The 16,725-nt window shown below is 38.2% G+C and overlaps 1 protein-coding gene across 2 annotated transcripts in view; it reads right to left on the minus strand.

Annotated features, from left to right (window-relative positions):
- BBS9 (Bardet-Biedl syndrome 9) overlaps window positions 1-16,599 on the minus strand; it is a 273,148-nt gene extending 256,549 nt beyond the window's left edge. For both annotated transcript variants that reach the window (XM_048950758.1, XM_048950757.1), the window contains exons 1-5: window positions 16,434-16,599; window positions 15,270-15,384; window positions 12,910-13,060; window positions 11,914-11,978; window positions 9,825-9,938 (exon numbers count right to left, since the gene is read on the minus strand). In XM_048950758.1, coding sequence (XP_048806715.1) covers window positions 9,825-9,938; window positions 11,914-11,978; window positions 12,910-13,060; window positions 15,270-15,375 — 436 coding nt within the window. In that variant the 5' untranslated portion in view covers window positions 15,376-15,384; window positions 16,434-16,599. The remainder of the gene's footprint in view (window positions 1-9,824; window positions 9,939-11,913; window positions 11,979-12,909; window positions 13,061-15,269; window positions 15,385-16,433) is intronic.
- Between the last annotated feature and the right edge of the window lie 126 nt (window positions 16,600-16,725).

The raw sequence follows: 16,725 nt of genomic DNA on the forward strand, positions 1-16,725 counted from the left end.
AGGAGGCACATCCCATAACTAGAACCAGTTGGATAGTGCAAAATTTGAACTGTCTTTATTAATCTGAAACAGAACCATCTTGCTGCATTCCCACTGATTTTTAACTCCTCCTTCTACTCCCTGTCACTTTTGACACAGGCAAACAGTGCTCACTGATTTTGTTTTACGATTATTTTTTTCCTGTGATTGGAAGATAAACTCTGACCTACCCACCACTACCCAAAATACCAATTCCACTGAGTGACCTTGGAGAGAGATTTCTAATAGGTGCGTAGGCACAAATCATTTCAAAAAGCCCCCAGAATGTTTTAAGCTGCAATTAGCAGAAAGCATCATAGGCCTGTACAAGATGTGTTTCAACTATTCAACTACTCTGGGGGGGAGGGAAGCAGGGAAACAGAGGGAGCAACTAACAAGGGTTTGGTGATCCTCCAAATAAACTTCTATCCATTACAAAAGACTTTCTTTTTGTAAAGAAATAGTTATAAATGAACATCAGAAAAATAAACAAAAGCTGTGTGTACACATTTCTGAAAGATCCTTTGAGAAGATGAAAAAGACTGACTAGTTTGAAAATGAAACTGCATTCTTTTGGAGGAAAAAATACAGGAAAGCAAATGAATCTGATATAGATGGATGCATCCACATGAAATGCTGGAAGATTAATAAGAGTACATATGTAAATAATAAAGCTGTACATGGAATATTTGAAGTAACAGAAAATTTATCATGCCAAACTATTTGTTACACAGGGTAATAATGCATATTTTTTTAAACTTTAGAGACAGCATCTCTAGGCTTAAGAGAAACATCTGATATGATCTCAGACAACTGTCTCACAGGAAACCAGAGAACGGCAGGCAATAGCGCTAAGAAGAAGAATCTGGGGATTAGAGCAGGATGATGAATTAAATATGAGTCAACAATATGTCACCAAAGAGACAAATGAAAGATTGGGTCATTATTAATATACACGTGCTATTAAAAACATATGAGGTAATTATTGTTCTGCTTGGCACTGGATGATGCTTGGCAGGAGAATCGCAGAAGCCGTAACCCCACATCCAAAGATACGAAACATCTTATGCTACCAACACACAGTGACTGTACACATTTGGGTACCATATTTTAACACGAGAGATGATAACAATAGAATGGAAATCTCTAAGTGGTCTTTCACTTACGAACACAAGTGCTCCCAAACTTGGGTATTTCTACAGTTGTTTTTATTTCGTTTTTATTATACTGCTCTGTTTAAATGAAAAACAGATTAAGTGATATATCCAGTAATTTATAATTGAAGTAAAGTCCTGGCATACCAAAGTCAATAGCTTTTTCACTTCAGTTACACTGCAAACTTGCTCATTAATGTTGGGCAAGGTGAAAGAAACAGGATGGTAAAAGATCCAGTGAAATTTTTCCTTGATTATTTCCCCATTCACACATTTGCTTTAGTGAAGTTCTAACTCTGCTATTCAGGAAAAAAAAATGCCACTAGCAGGCTTTAAAACTGATGGAGGAAGCATTTAGAAATACTGATCAGTAGATCTATTCCATGAACAAAACTCACAAAGAAGCCTCTTCCAAATGATCTCCTGATCCAGAAGCAATTTAAAGGAAAGGTAATACTTAATCACTGTGGTCCTCAAGAGAAGTAGCCAATAAATCGAAGCCCAAAATCATACTGCTGCTGTATTAAAACATAGCCATAAGAATCATTTAACCTTACAGCATAAAACTCAGCTGATAATTTTTATTTTTTTTTTAAACTAACACCTAATAAAATTTATTTTTGCAGAATTGTGGAAAAGTTAAGCACAGTCTGCCCTTCTTATAAAGTTTCCTGTTACAAGGTTGCACAGTTTACACATATGTTGTATTTTATTATTAAAAAATTCTTCCATATAGCACCCTCTTTGTTGTAACACTCAAACATAGTTCACCTCTGGACCAGTGCTATAATAAAATTAAAATTAATTCAAGACCATTTGCTGAGAAAAAATGATAGGTTCAATCTATTTTCACACTTTTTTCTTCGCTTGTAACTTTTTCACGTCAGAGTTGTACTTCCTTTTTCACCTTCCCTTTGCTATTGTTTTATTATTTCCTTTTATTTCCTGAGCAATCATGGAAGTCAACTGAAGGTATTAGGGTTTCAGTTTAAAACATTTTTTGTAAAGTCAATTCCAAAGCCTGTGCATGATTAAGAGAATCAAATCCTAAATTGCTTGTCAGTTCATGTAAATAGTCACATAAGAATAAGACAAACTCACTAATTAGTTACATCTATTAGTTGATGCAATTATATTTTGTGGAGTCATACAAAATGGTAATACTGCTTTTTCCAATGAAAGCTAGCATCTCTAAAAGATCATCATTCAAAAATATTTTAGTAACTAAAAGAAATTAGGATACTAAACTATACTTTCACTCTGCCACCACATATTATTAGTGTTCTATTCCATTATAGGGCAATACAATAGTTTGTGCATCCCACTGGTTGACTATCAACATGCTGTTTCTTCAAATCTTACATGAAAGGCGTCTGTATCACTAGAATACAGTGAAAAAGAAAACTAGAAGAGTTGAAACTGTTTGTAAAACCACTTGAATGTAACACTGATGTCCCAGAGAATGATTTGAGAACACAGTTCTCACCTGGGAAAGGTCACCTGTTCCTATTATAGCAGATGATTACACATCCTAGGCTCTCTAGATAGTCGTTTGGGAACCCTGAACTTCATGCATCAGTCTTCAAAGCACAGAACTTCAGCATTTGCTCCTTACACACTGCTGTTTCTGTGTTAATCACTATCTGGTCCCACCATTCAATAATACACATACAACCACATGAAATGTACGTGATAATCTGTAAAACTGCCTAAGCTCCAAGTGACTGTATTTCTTATGCAAAGCACTTCTCCAGCCTTTATGCAGTTTCAGCAGAAAGTTGCTTCCAAATGAATTTCCTTGAGTGTTAGCCACATATCTGATTCAAGACAAACAAGGCAAAGAATGGAAACTGCAGCCTGATCTGCACACTTAAAGCAGTAGTAAGGTTACTTCCTCTACTCTGTAAGAGAACACCATTACCATTTCTTACAAGCAGAATGAAGCAGGCTACACATCAGTAAATCTCTCCTTTTATGAAGAGCGCACAAGTAGTACGTTGACTCTTTCTCAAGATGTGGAAGGACTTTGCTTAATGGCTATGAACTGGAGGAATTGTAATCTATCCAACAGAAACTGGAAGTGCAGGAATAAAAGTGATTTTCCATATCACAGCGTCTTTCTCAGATTTCTCTAAGGGCGAGACAACGCACAATGTTTCAGCACTCCCAACATGAGCAAGAAAGTCAAAGCACAGGAAAGTGCTAATTTCTGTATGCTGTACATACAATTTGAAGATGTCTGTGACACTAATCATCCAAACACCACATTAAGTTTTTACAGTCTCTTTCTAAAGTAACATGAATTTAGAGCTTTGCCCTAAGCTAAAAGTTGGTTTTAATGTCCATCTCCTGCATATCGTCTACTGTACCAATATGTAAATTCACCAAGATTCATAAGTAAGCAGTTTACAGCTCTCTTTGATTAACCATCTATAATGTTTCTAGTGTTACCACATAAAAATAGTTCACTGCTTTGTTTCACATAAGTGAAGCTAACACTGATATAAGTGGTTAAGCAAGATTTCTGCACAGCTGAAGAAGATTCAGCCCATTTTTAGGTCTTTAAATTAAAATAATGTTAGGATGTAATACGTTATTCTCATAGAATTTGCATGTGAATTTGCTAAAGTTGCAAACAAATCTAAGAAGGAAAAAAATCCATGATCAAGTGATAACAAAATTTGACAGCTAGCTTTTAGTCTAATCACTTTATACCTATGTAGAGAAAACCATACTCCCATTGTTTTGATAAATATTGTTTTAGCTTCCACAAAGAGAAAACACGTAGAATATTGCTTAATAAGACTCAACTATTTCTAGACTAGTGTTGGATATGTGCCTTCCTTAAGAACTGAAGATGCACTACTGTAGAAAGAATAAGGAAACAAAGGAATTTTCAACTAAATCAATACTGATTCCACTTCATTCTGTTCTTTTAATCCCAAATTTACAACTTATTTAACAGAAAGAAAGAATCGTATTTTTCTCCTTTTTTTCCCCTCCCCCATTTTTAGTAGGAACGTTAGCATGCTCTTAGGTGAAGCAAAGACTTTCAAATCAGACAAACAAATGTTGAAATATTTAGTGTTTACCATCCCAGTACAACAGTATACACTATTTGACCTTAAATCTCTTGTTACTTTACATAAGACATTTGAGAAACGCTGTCCAGTCTTCAAGCTAAGGTTCTAAAACAGCAAGTCTCATGCTGCACGTCAGTATTTGTACTGTTTCAAATCTAGCACAGGTGCCTCCAAGTCACAGAACAACCACAGAAGTGTTGATACATCCTTGCTCATATCAGATGAGCTCAATTCAGATTTTGATGGTCAAGAGTAGACCTTTGGATCAAGCGACCAAAGACAGTACATAAGGTTAAGTTTTGTACTTCTCTCCCAAACAAAAACACACCAGAAGCATGGAAACCATCCCTCCACTATTATGAACTGAAATCAGATTCTATAATACTATCCAATAATATATATATAATTATATTTATAATATATATAATATAATACTACCCAATTGCATTTGACTCAAGTATCTTATAAAGACACAGAACGGCAAGCTACAGATGTGAAAACAGTAAGCACTTTCCAAGATGCTGTAAGCTGTCAGCAAACATCACTTTTTACAACAGAAGTTCCATTGTTAACACAGTGATCTTTGGTGGCATAATTGCACGATGCCATGATAATTTTATAGGACAGGTTATGTTATATGATTAGAAAGGCTGTGCAGAACATTTTTCTCTGTAGACCGAATCCTCTACAAGTCTTACAAAAGCAACTGCCACTTCCTCAATTTCATTTTGTTCTAATAGATAAAAGCTTAGAGTAACCTCATGTTTTTGAAATCTTATATTTCAATTAAAATAGATCATAAGAATCTGTTCATTATTTAAGGGCTGTGACATTTTGTGGCTGGCTTAAGAGTTCACTTAGTTAAAAACAAACAGCACTGACTTCCCTAATTTTATCATTAATTATCCTAAGAAGATCCATATGCTAGAACAAGGCCATTGCAGAAGAAACTCAATTTACAGCTCTATGATAACAAAAAAGTACAGACATTCTGCGTAGCAAAGTAATGAAAAAAATCAAGTCCAGTTTTTAAAAGTCTGGGCTAAAGATGGCAGAGTCTTCTTTAAGCACAGAATAATTAGTTGATCTCCCTAAGTCACATTAACAGTTCTCATTTTAGTACCAGTATTGAGACATGAAACAAACGTAAAGTTAAAGCATCAAAGAAGTGCAAAGGAAGTTCCACAATACAATCCCTCTCTTTGTCACAGCTTTCCACACGCTAAGTAACAGACAACTGACTGTGCCTATAGTTAGATTGAATTATATTTGATTCCTAGCAGGCTTTGTTTTGTTTCCATTCATGTTTTTAAACCATTTCTATCAGTCCTGTTTAGAAGACTAGCTAACCGCACAAGGAATCTTGTTTTTATTTCCCACTCCCTGGCACCTTAACAGCTTAGCTAAAGGTAGAAGTTCATTTTGTGTTTGTACCAAAATTCTGCAACCAACAGAATATTTCTGTTTTAGTTTAAAAAAGAAAAAAAATACAACATAATAAGATTCACTGAAAGTGCTTTTGTATTTCCTACACTGCATTAAGTCTGGAAATAAACACACCTGTAGAATTGGTACAAGTATCAGGGCTGATACAGGGCAGAGATACAGCCTAGTAACCAATAACTGTAAGGAGAGGACCATCTAGTGGTCACTTAGCCACATTTCATACACCATTTTAAAAAACATTTAATTTGAAAATGCTGTCATCAATGAGGCTGCTAGCAGCTATCCTTCCAGGTTGCTTTCTGCTTATCTCACAGTTCTCTCTTCAGCAGAGAAGTCTCTAATGCCATTTTCCTTAATACATACAAAAGACAAAAAAAAAAAACTAATCAAGAAATGAGAGTTTACCCATATGTTTTATATCTCCATCACTTCTCACCTAGACAAACCAGCAGACAAACAGATCAAACCATACAACAAGGGTACACTGATGCAAACAGGAGAGCAAATCTTACACTGGAAGAAACTGATGGGGAACACGTGATATACAATGAGTGAGTGAATTCTAATTCTTTCACTGAACATTTCAAATGACTGCAGAGACATCCTTCCCCAAATACCACATAAGCAAAAGCTGTCAGAAATCTACTCCCTAATAATACACACAAGCAGAGGTTTATGTAAGCAAAAGTTTAGCTCCAAAAAGCTGAAGGAGTCCTGGTGAAACTTCATAACCAAATTGAACCATAAAACAGCAGTAGTGTACTTGCTTCTAACAGCTCAGTTCTGCTTAGTTCCTAAAAAGCCCTGTTAGGTTTCCAGGTCAACCAACACCCAAAAGAAAAATTTCAGGCAGCTTTTCTTTTCTACACTTTTTGTAAACTAGGAGAGCAGACTGCACACCAATACAACCTTATAAGTTTAAAACAACACTTTCTGGTCCGAACAAATCTAACAAATCTGTCTCTACAACCTTTGAATGGATCCAATGGGAACTGCAGGATTTTCAGCAATTCACAAAGTCAAAGAAACTGCCCATGCAATCTTTAAGCATCAACAGACTAACAGAGCACTTTGCATCTGAGTTAAGGCCACAGCTACAGCAGCACACGCATGCTGGACAGCACAGACAGTGTCTGCACATGAGTGGAAATCATATTGTAAATTATCACAGCAGAAACTTGAATGCCAAGAGGTATTTTATTTGAGGAATGAGACAGCAGTAGTGAAGTGGTCATTTTCTTCAGTTCCCATTAAGTTGACACGCAACTACTTGGAAGCAATTCAACAACAATAACAAAAGAATAAAGCCACATAGAACAGTGTTAACTAGCAATGCAAAAAACTGCTAGTACAAAGAAAGTACTAAAAAAGTCACAGGATAGCAGTACAAACCAGTGAACAAAAACTGACTTTTGCCACTATGAACCAGTATGGCTGCACATGACGACTTCCTTCCCCGTGAAGGGTATAGAAATATGATTTCCATATAAAAAACCTACAGCATTGTCTTCAGCAAGAGAAAGCTAACAAAGACTGAGCAACTCCACAGATCGAGTGTTCTGTCACCCCCAGCAGAATTCTTTGCTTCCACAGATGAAAGATTATGTTCCTGGGGGATTTACATTTCCCCTCCTCCTCGACATTCCCACAGCCTGCTTTCCTTGTACTTATTCCACTCAATTGCCTTTCTCCTCTGCTTGCCTCAGTAGATCTGTAAACATGACCTCCGATGTGCCTCTTTTAACTTCTCATTGTTTCAAGGATACAGCAATGAGAAAAGATTTGCATTTACTGCATAAGTTGCAGAGAAGGCAATAAATATAAAACACCTTCAGCTAGTCACTTCTTCTATAGCATGATATAGAGCACAGACTGCAAAGCAGGCTCACTGCTGCACATTTACAGCACTTACCCCATTAAGAATTAACCTTTCCTGTCAGTGAGATGAACTGCTAGAAAAATACCCAGCAAGAAATGCAGAATTGTGGAAGTCACACAGTCAAAACAAATGTGTATTTATTTATACAGCGGATGGCTCAACCACAGCACAGAACACGTGCCAAAGGCACACATACAGACAGCAGAACAGGCCAGGCCAAGCATCTATCCACTTACTAAAGTTAACAGCACTTGGTAGGCAACTCTACCAATTCACTTTGGTTGGTCTTGCAAGATGGAAAACACAGACATCATTCATAATCCCCCAGTAGAGAATGGGATACTTGAAGATGTTACATTAACAAAATAAACAACATACAGACCAGATTCAATGCAAAAGGCAAGGACAACACTACATATACAGCCTTGACAAGAAATCTAGTCAGATTTTCAATTAAACCAACAAAGAAGGATATTAAATCCAAGAAATGCAAACAAAAGCCACTTTCCAGTATCCACTTCACCTATTTCCCTGTTGCTTCAATACCTGCCTTAGAGAACATTCAGGAGCCTGATAACAGACTAATATAGTTTTCCTAGATTTAGGCCTTAAAGCTTCTTTATCTCATGATAATAATGAGGATTAGTTATTACTAACAAAAACATCTGCCTTCATTCTTTATTAACATTTGTCACATCAAAACAAGGCTCGAGGCAATTCTTTCCCCACAGCAATGATTACACTACGGCAAACTGCAACATGAGAAATAAAGGAAAAGGAGAGCAGTTTAACAAGCTGGGAAAGAAAGTCTTACTAGAAAATAAGAGAAATTTACAGAACGTACTACAGTTCCCTTTGCTACTCCTACTGAGTTTTTTCTGTCAACACTCACTGTTAATTTGACTCTCTTAGGAATTAGTGCTTGGCTGGCTCGGTAGGTTATGAGGTAAACATTATCTGGTTTTCCCAGCTTGCAAAGGTATTTTCCTCATTATCTGATTTGCATCCCACACAGCTTTGATAAGCTATCTTATGAGATCAATCCAACATCAAGTGTGAGCTGCTGGATATCTACAGTAAACAAACATACATGGCACAGAAATCCTGAGGTTTTATTCTGCAGAACTGCACGGTGGTAAATGGATATTTTGTCTTATCACTAACAACCTTAGCTTATGATCCCTCCATCCATCCATTACTGCAGTTCCACTGCAGAATGTCAAGAACCTAGCTATAATCTCCTCACAGTTTTAGAGAAAAAACAGTATCTCTTAAACATTAACACAAATGTCTGTGCCCTGTACATTCATCCCTCAAAATATCCATAGTACTGCTTACCTTCTCATTCTAGTGACTTAAGTCACACATTGCTACAAAGTGTTTGGGCAAAATTAGCAGATAAAAGTATCTTTGATCAATATAAACTGTGATCAGCTGAATTCTCTCCCAGGGACAAGCTTGACTTTAAAGTAAGGCACTGCAGGATTATTACTAGAAAATTACAGCTACGGAACTGAGAGGTTCTCTGACTAAATTTGACATATTATCTCAGAAGGCTTTTTGCCTATTAAAGTGGCATTAGTCTGAAAAGCTCAGGAACATTATTAGTGCAGATGACCATTATCTCACAATGCTTCTAGGAAAATTTGCCTTCTGAAGAGAAAGTGCTGCATGTAGAGCAGATCTAAATGCTTCTAAGTTAAAGAAAAAAAATCACAGAAGTTCAAAGACTAAAAATATATTTAAAACTAAAAGGACACCAATAATTGCTTCCCACTGTTACATTTCCCAATCTTAGCTTTGTTCTCTTTCTCTTTTTCCTAAGCCTCTATTATGCATCTTTAAAGATACTCTGTATTTTAGGATCAGAGAACAGAACTGTTGACTATTCTTTGTCTAGGATAAGAAAGTTGCCAAAAAGCAAACCAGAATTAAAGCACAGAAGAAAGCAATTACTTTGAAAGTTAGGGGTTTTTTTATTAGTTGTTTTTTTCCCCCCACATCAATACTATCCTCATAAGCTCATTACTTCAAGACAAAGAATACAACTGTTCTGTGCTTAATACTCTTTGCCTCATTCTAACTTACTTTTGCATGCATCAGATAAAATACATTATCATTTAGAAATAGATCTCCTCTAGACAGCAGCAGCACATCACCTTTCAAAATTTAAGCTAATCCTCAACTGCTCTCAAGTAAACAACAGCTGATGAACAATATGCAGCAAGCAGCTTAACAGCTTACCTTTTACACCACCAAATGGTCCATAAGTCATATTACAAGCAGTTCGCTGAAGATGGTGCTCATACATCAGTTTGATCTGATACTGGTTACCATGTTCTACGTTCCCTAGCGTTTCTGCAAAACAAAAAAGTATACATGATTGCATGAATCAAGGTTGTAAACAAGAACACATGGACCCATACAGTTAAAGGTTTACCAGTTTAAAGAGCAACGTGAAAAACGCTTACTCCTATTGATTTTGAGATGAGTCGACACCACTGGTTTAAAAATAAAAATAAAACCTAAAGGCAGAAATAGCAAGATGCTGAGATTTTATTGCTTACCTGTAATTTTCTTCACGTCAGGCACACCTTTAATATCAGAAAAAGTCTACTCAAAAAGGTGGAATTCTTACGATTCTCCAGTTAGTCAATGAATATATTATATCCAACAAAGCAGGCTCAGCTGTAATGGTCCTCATTTCAAATTGAACAGTAGCCAGTTATAAACAGTATTTAATACAAACATACATTTAGGCTACATTCATCACTTGCCTCTACTCAGTCTAGCACTCAGTGCAGTGGTCAATACTGTAAGATAGAGGCACGCACACATAATATTATCAAATGATTTTTGTTACACTTCATATTCTCTGCATGAACAAACTTCCTGACCCCTTCAGGGAACTAGAAGAAATTGAAGAAACTGAAGTTAACGTTCACCTTTTGATAATCAAAGTCTTTTCCAACCACACCCAAAGAAATTACTCACAGTAGAGTAACACTTGGAGAATCCTAACAGCAAGCAAAAAAATTTTTTTGACAACAGTCACATCAGCTTAGAAAAAAAGATGACTTGAGTGAATGAGATCCAAGCTAAATTTTGTCCTAACTTTAGGTACACAAGGATTATTTCAACATCCATCTTAAAGTGAGAAGATTTGCAGTTTATGTTAACCTTCCAGGCAATTGCTGCAGCTAAAATCCACTAGTGTTTTTGAATGGTTGCATGAAAGCAGGCCCACATTCAGGAGAACACTGGGACAGACCTGGAGGACACAGCCCTGCCTGGACAAGTATTTACAGATCAACACCAGAGGAAAAAACAAGAGAAAGTCTGTGTATACTGACTGTAATACAATACCAATGCCATGCATTAATCAGCCTTGAAGGACGCTTTCATTTATCCAGTAGGAGAAAGATTAAAATGAAACTGCACTATGAAAAAGTGACACATGACAACGTGTATAAAACAGGTAAAATTCCACTTCCTGAAACAGTAATTTGATGTGGAAGCATAAGGAAGTAGTGACCTTTATTTTTGGAATGAGTTTATTTATAAGTATAAAAAAATTAGATAATAGAAAGAGCATTCATTAGATCATGAATGCTTACATATTAGTATGAAAAGTCTATTAAAGGATTGTAAAAATTTTCAAGATCAGTCTGGACTAGGCTCTGAGCAACCTGTTCTAGCTATCTAGACCTCTAACAGAAATCCCAGTTCACTGCAGGGGGGTTGGACTAGGTGACCTTTAAAGGTCTCTTCCAACTCAATTCTGTGACATAATTATAGAAATTGTTTCACATAAGTTGTCCTTAAACAACTATTTGACCATCAGCATCTTGAACAGTAACTCCTATTTTGAAAATTGTAATGACAGCCAGTCATTCACAAGCACTTTTACTCAGATAAATCCTTCACACTTCCATACGCTGACACCAAACAAGCTAAGACTCAGAACTAATCTCTGTGAGCAATGCCAGGACTTCAGTAAGTCAGATCAACTCAATCTTCCTGTGGGAAAGTAACTAGAGCACCAGAGAGAGTAAAGCAGGACTCCAACAATACCCACTGCAGATACACAACACAGCATCTCATGCACTGAGCAGGTCACCAGATCTATTGGCCACTAGGAAATATTTGGACATGATTACTAATGCCTCTTCTGCATACTTGAGTGAGAAAGGGAATGTGACTGCAGCTCTTCAGGGGTGATGAGAAAACACTCTGTAATTACTGAGTTTAGCATTTAACCTAATCCAACTTCAGAATGTGCTTCAAAAAAAAAAAAAATTAATCACAAGATACTTTGCATCAGTAAACTAACCTGAAACAGCATACACACAGAGTCGTCGGCAGTGCAACACAGCCAGATGAAGTCCTTCAGTACCACTATAAAAAAAATTAAATTAAAAAAAAAATAAATGGGGAAGAAAAAAAATATTTGTTTTTAGATATCATTCAAGTTAAATGCATGAGAAAAAATTCAAGCAATATGTCAAAATTACTTCCAGGTTTAGGCAAGATCCTAAGGTTTGAGAGTGCTAGATGCTAGCCTAAAACAATCTAGTAGCAATCTTCCTAAATATACACTTCAGTGCTCGAAGCTAATTGCAAAATGAAGGTGAACCCCTACAGAACATTTTTCCCCCCTAGATTTATGCATAGAAAGCATGCCAACTATTTTCCCAAGTCAGCTTGAAATTCTTTCCGAACAAGGTGCTGTCAAGCCTTAAAGAATTAAATGAACAAGATCATTTTCTCAAACAAATACTATTCAGCAGCCATATATATTGTTTTCAAAATACACTTTTGTACTAGCTGCATGGAACCCAAGTGAATTATGGCTATAATAATGCAGACTGCAATAATGCAGAAGTCATAAAACTTGGAATTCAATGCTCATCTCCTCCCTCCTCCAAATTTCAGCAGTCTCTCTTCTGTACCTGGCCATTCATTTCTACTAAATTCATTAAAGATCATCAATTCTCTATCAAACCCCCACAAATGGCAACATTACATCTTGGGAGACTGGAATTACAAGAAAGTATTACTGGCATGCTTTCTTAATACCCCAGAATCTTCAGTATAACTTTCCTCCTGCTCGAGGTACTTCAAGAAAATAGTATAAGTACCTGGAAGATATTCCTCTAGTTAGGCATTAAGTCAAATGCATTCAATAAAGCATACTATAATATTCACAAATACATTCAATAGGCATCAATGTGGAAGCTAAAGCTATTTCACACCACCCAAAACAGGAAAAGAAAGCCATATCTAAGCCTTAAATAGTAATCAGCAACACAGGCTGGTGTCAACTTACGAAACAAATTTCCCCACTTCCACCTGTAGTATTGGCTCTCGTAACTGCACTTCCAAGAGCAAGTCCTCAGCTTGCACTTCATCTCCAGGTTTCACAGGATGTGGATTAAAGATACGGAGATATCCCATATAACTGCCCACAATAATCTTATCTACAAGAAATAACCAAGTGAGATTACAAAACACAACAGTACGTGTAGAATTCATTTTACTTCTGAAGGGCTTCAAAGAACTCCCTAAGATGGCAAGGCATTTACATGGTGTTACAGCTGGGAAGATTATCGTGGAGAAACTGGGAAAAGAAACAAAACAGGGAAGGAATAATCATGCGTATCCAAAGGCGTAGGTTCACAGGAAAGACTCAACAGAGGAGAGATCTCCAACAAGAGACCCTTCCCCAGTGGCAGTCAGCTCTTAAATGGGGTCTATGAGAGGTGCAGCCAGGCTCCAGCCTTCATCACACAGCTGAATCGCCTTCACCTGTGCTCCCATGGCTGCCTCAGTGCTTGCCCCAGGTGAGCAATCAGTGCTTCAGGCCAGGACTCAACGCTTCCCACACGTGGCTTGATTAACATTTATTATGCTCGGTCTTCTATGTCAGAGTAACTAAGCTAACAGTATTTAGTGTTTATTCCCCCCCGTAAAACCTGACAGCAAAGGGTGCATATAGCAATCACTTTGGTGGTAGCACTAACCATTGTTACCATTCTGCACTTTCAGACTGATGTCTGAAAACTCACATTATGGTTTTAAGTATTTCAAACTTTTAGCTTCAACATCTAAGATCTGTGCATATGCATCACATCAGCTGAACTGTTAGCATTTATGTCTGCATTTGGATAAATGTCAGCAGACCTAAACTAAATACAGACATTTACTACATCAGATCAACAGAAGAAAACAAGGCCTTGAGATTAGCTTTTGAGACAGACCACTTACTTCAGAGAGAAGTGCAATAGCTACACCATGCTTTTTCTGGAATTAGCATTTGAAACATGCAAATATTCACTAACAACTAAAAGACTAGCAACAAAAATTATTCACTAAGAAAAATGAAAGAACCAGCTCCCATGATAACTATGACAAATGCAAAAGAATTTCCAGCACCTCTTTCCTTCATATACACAGCATCATTATCATAAATGCAAATAAGCCTCAAATCCTATAAAAGGTTCTGAGGAGACCTCAGTGTGCTTTAGCAATATACAAGGGGAGCTTATAAGCAGGAGAGGAATCAATTCTTTACATGGCCTAATAGCGATAGGAAAAGAGAGAATAATCTATGAGATGAGATTTCGATCAGATGTTAGCAAGAAATTCTTTACTCAAAAGGGTGCTGAGACACTGGCACAGGATACCCAATCTCTGGAGGTGTTCAAAGCCAGGTTGAATGGGGCCCTGTGCAGCTTAATCCTGAGGGGAGCAACCCTGCCCACGGCAGGTTGGAACAAGAGGATCTTAAAAGATCCCTTCCAACCTAAGTCGTTCTATGGTCTATAATGCTTAGAAGGAAATACAAGAGTTCTCCCATAAAACAATTTAAGCCCTGCTTTTGTATCAGTTTCACTTTTTTTCCACAAAAAAAAAGTTTCAATCTGTAACACCTTCAGTCAATTCTTACTGAAAAAGGTCACACAATAGTAACATAGCTCAAATTCTCCTGAAAAAGGAAGAAAAAGAAAAGTCTGGCTACAATAAAATCAAACTCAAGAACCCATAGTAAGCAAAAACACATCTTGAATCAAATGAACAGTCTTGAATAAGATGTTCAAATAATAAATATTTGGTAACCTAAACTCTCATAGCAAAGATCATAAACTACTGTAGATAGGGTCTCAAAGAGACATCAAGTTAGTTCCATACTACACTTTCATTAGTGACTACACAGAACAGCAAAGTTAACTCGGTCACTTATTTCAATGTCCTCATATTTTTCAGGTACAAAAGGCTGTTCGCTCATTTAAAATACATTCTTATTAACTCTCATTCTCCTTCCCCCCCCACCCCTTTTTTTTTTTTCCTTTTACTTTTTCCCATAAGTCCTTTCATGGATTTCTGTATTTGCTCCCACGTTCTGTTTCCTGTGTTGCACTCAGTGAGCTGTTTTAAAGAAACTACCTACCACTGATAAAATAAAACAAGATAGAAATTACTACAGAACACAAGTAAGAATTAAGACATTTAGAAGGGATATACGAAGACAAACGCATTGAATGCGTCTTATCAAGTCTACAGAGACACGTTAAAGATACCTTAAACTAACTAGCCAATTAGCCTGGCTAACAAGTTTTCACTACATGTTGCTCTGGTAGCAGCAAACTTGCAGCTGTGCAGTCATTAGTCAAGTAATTCTGGATTTACCTTGGCCACTATTATCAACATCAGCAACACACAGACAGCCTTGATCAAATTCTTCCTTCTCCCCAAGTACGGTGGACCACCAGTCTCGAGCTTTAAACAACGACATTCTTCTTCACTGAAAAGGAAGGAATTGTTAAAACCTGTACTGACACGCACATCACTTCAAACAAGCCTCCTTTCTTACAATAACAACAGCTTTCACTATGCATATATCACCTCTTAGCTTCACACTGCTCTTGTGGGAGTTGGATACAGATGTTTCTGGTTGAGTCCTTAAATAAAAGTATCTTGTCACAAGCTCATAGAATAACTGTGATAGAAAAATGCAAGAAAGCTGCACCTTCCAGTCAAAGGAGCACTAAAAAGGTAAATAAGAAGTTTTTCAAGTTACAGAACTGAGATTCCCTTATCAAGGAGGAAAACAAAAAAGCACTTTCTGATCTGTCCCTGTTCATTGCAGGGGAGCTGGATTAGATGACCTTTAAGGGTCCCTTCCAGTTGAAACAAAGCTATGATTCTGATGGTGGACTTCCATACAAGCTTATTTTAGAAAAGCAAACAAAGCTATAAGAAGCAGCAAAACCTACACCGAGTAATCGCCTTGCAGATGCCCCAGTGACGTGCCCAAAGAAGTCGGTCAGACAGGGCACAAATCAGCTTTCCCGTTCCTTACCTGCTGCTATTTTAAGCAAGAGCAGAGAAATCTTCCTGCAGGCAGCCTGACAGCAACATTACCCAGCTCAAAGCTCACAGCTCCCTGAGGGTGCCTGGAGGGCTAAGTCAAACCGTTATGCACAAGATGTAGCTACCACGGGGCGGGTGGGGGACGATCTAGAATCATACAGAAGCTTAGAATGGAAGCGACCTTATAGCCCATTCAGTTCCAACTCGCCCACCACGTGCAGAGCTGCCACCCACCAGCTCAGCTGCCACATCCAGCCCGGTCCTGAGCACCTCCAGGGATGGCCACCTCTCTGGGCAGAGGTTTTACTCTCCGAGGGCTGGCTGCCCTGTAGGAGACGAGTTCCCTTCCACACAGACGGAACCCTCCTTGCTTCGTGCCTACTTCTTCACACAGCTCTGCACGCGGACGCCCCAACCCCGAAACCCGAACTCCAGTCATTACGGCGGGATGAGGGGCGTCGAGAAGCGTTGGGAGCTTACCAAGCCTGCAGCAGAGTCGCACCGAGCGGAGGGACCCCCGGCCACAGGCAGGGGCGGCCCTCGGGACGCGGAGGCCAGCAGCGCTCCGGCCCCCTCCCCGCCTCCTCCAGCACCTCGGGCGCCGTCGCCGTGACAACGGGCGGCACGGCTGTGCTGGGAAACGTAGTTCGGCACTGCCGGAAGTGTGGCCGGCGCGCCGGGTTCTCCCACTTCTACCCGCGGGGGGGGGGGGGTGGTGATAAGCTGGAAAGGAGGAGGTTCGCCTGCGTTCCTTCGGAGCTTCCTCAGCTCC

Source organism: Lagopus muta, chromosome 7 (genome assembly GCF_023343835.1).
Source record: "Lagopus muta isolate bLagMut1 chromosome 7, bLagMut1 primary, whole genome shotgun sequence".
NCBI lineage: Eukaryota > Metazoa > Chordata > Aves > Galliformes > Phasianidae > Lagopus > Lagopus muta.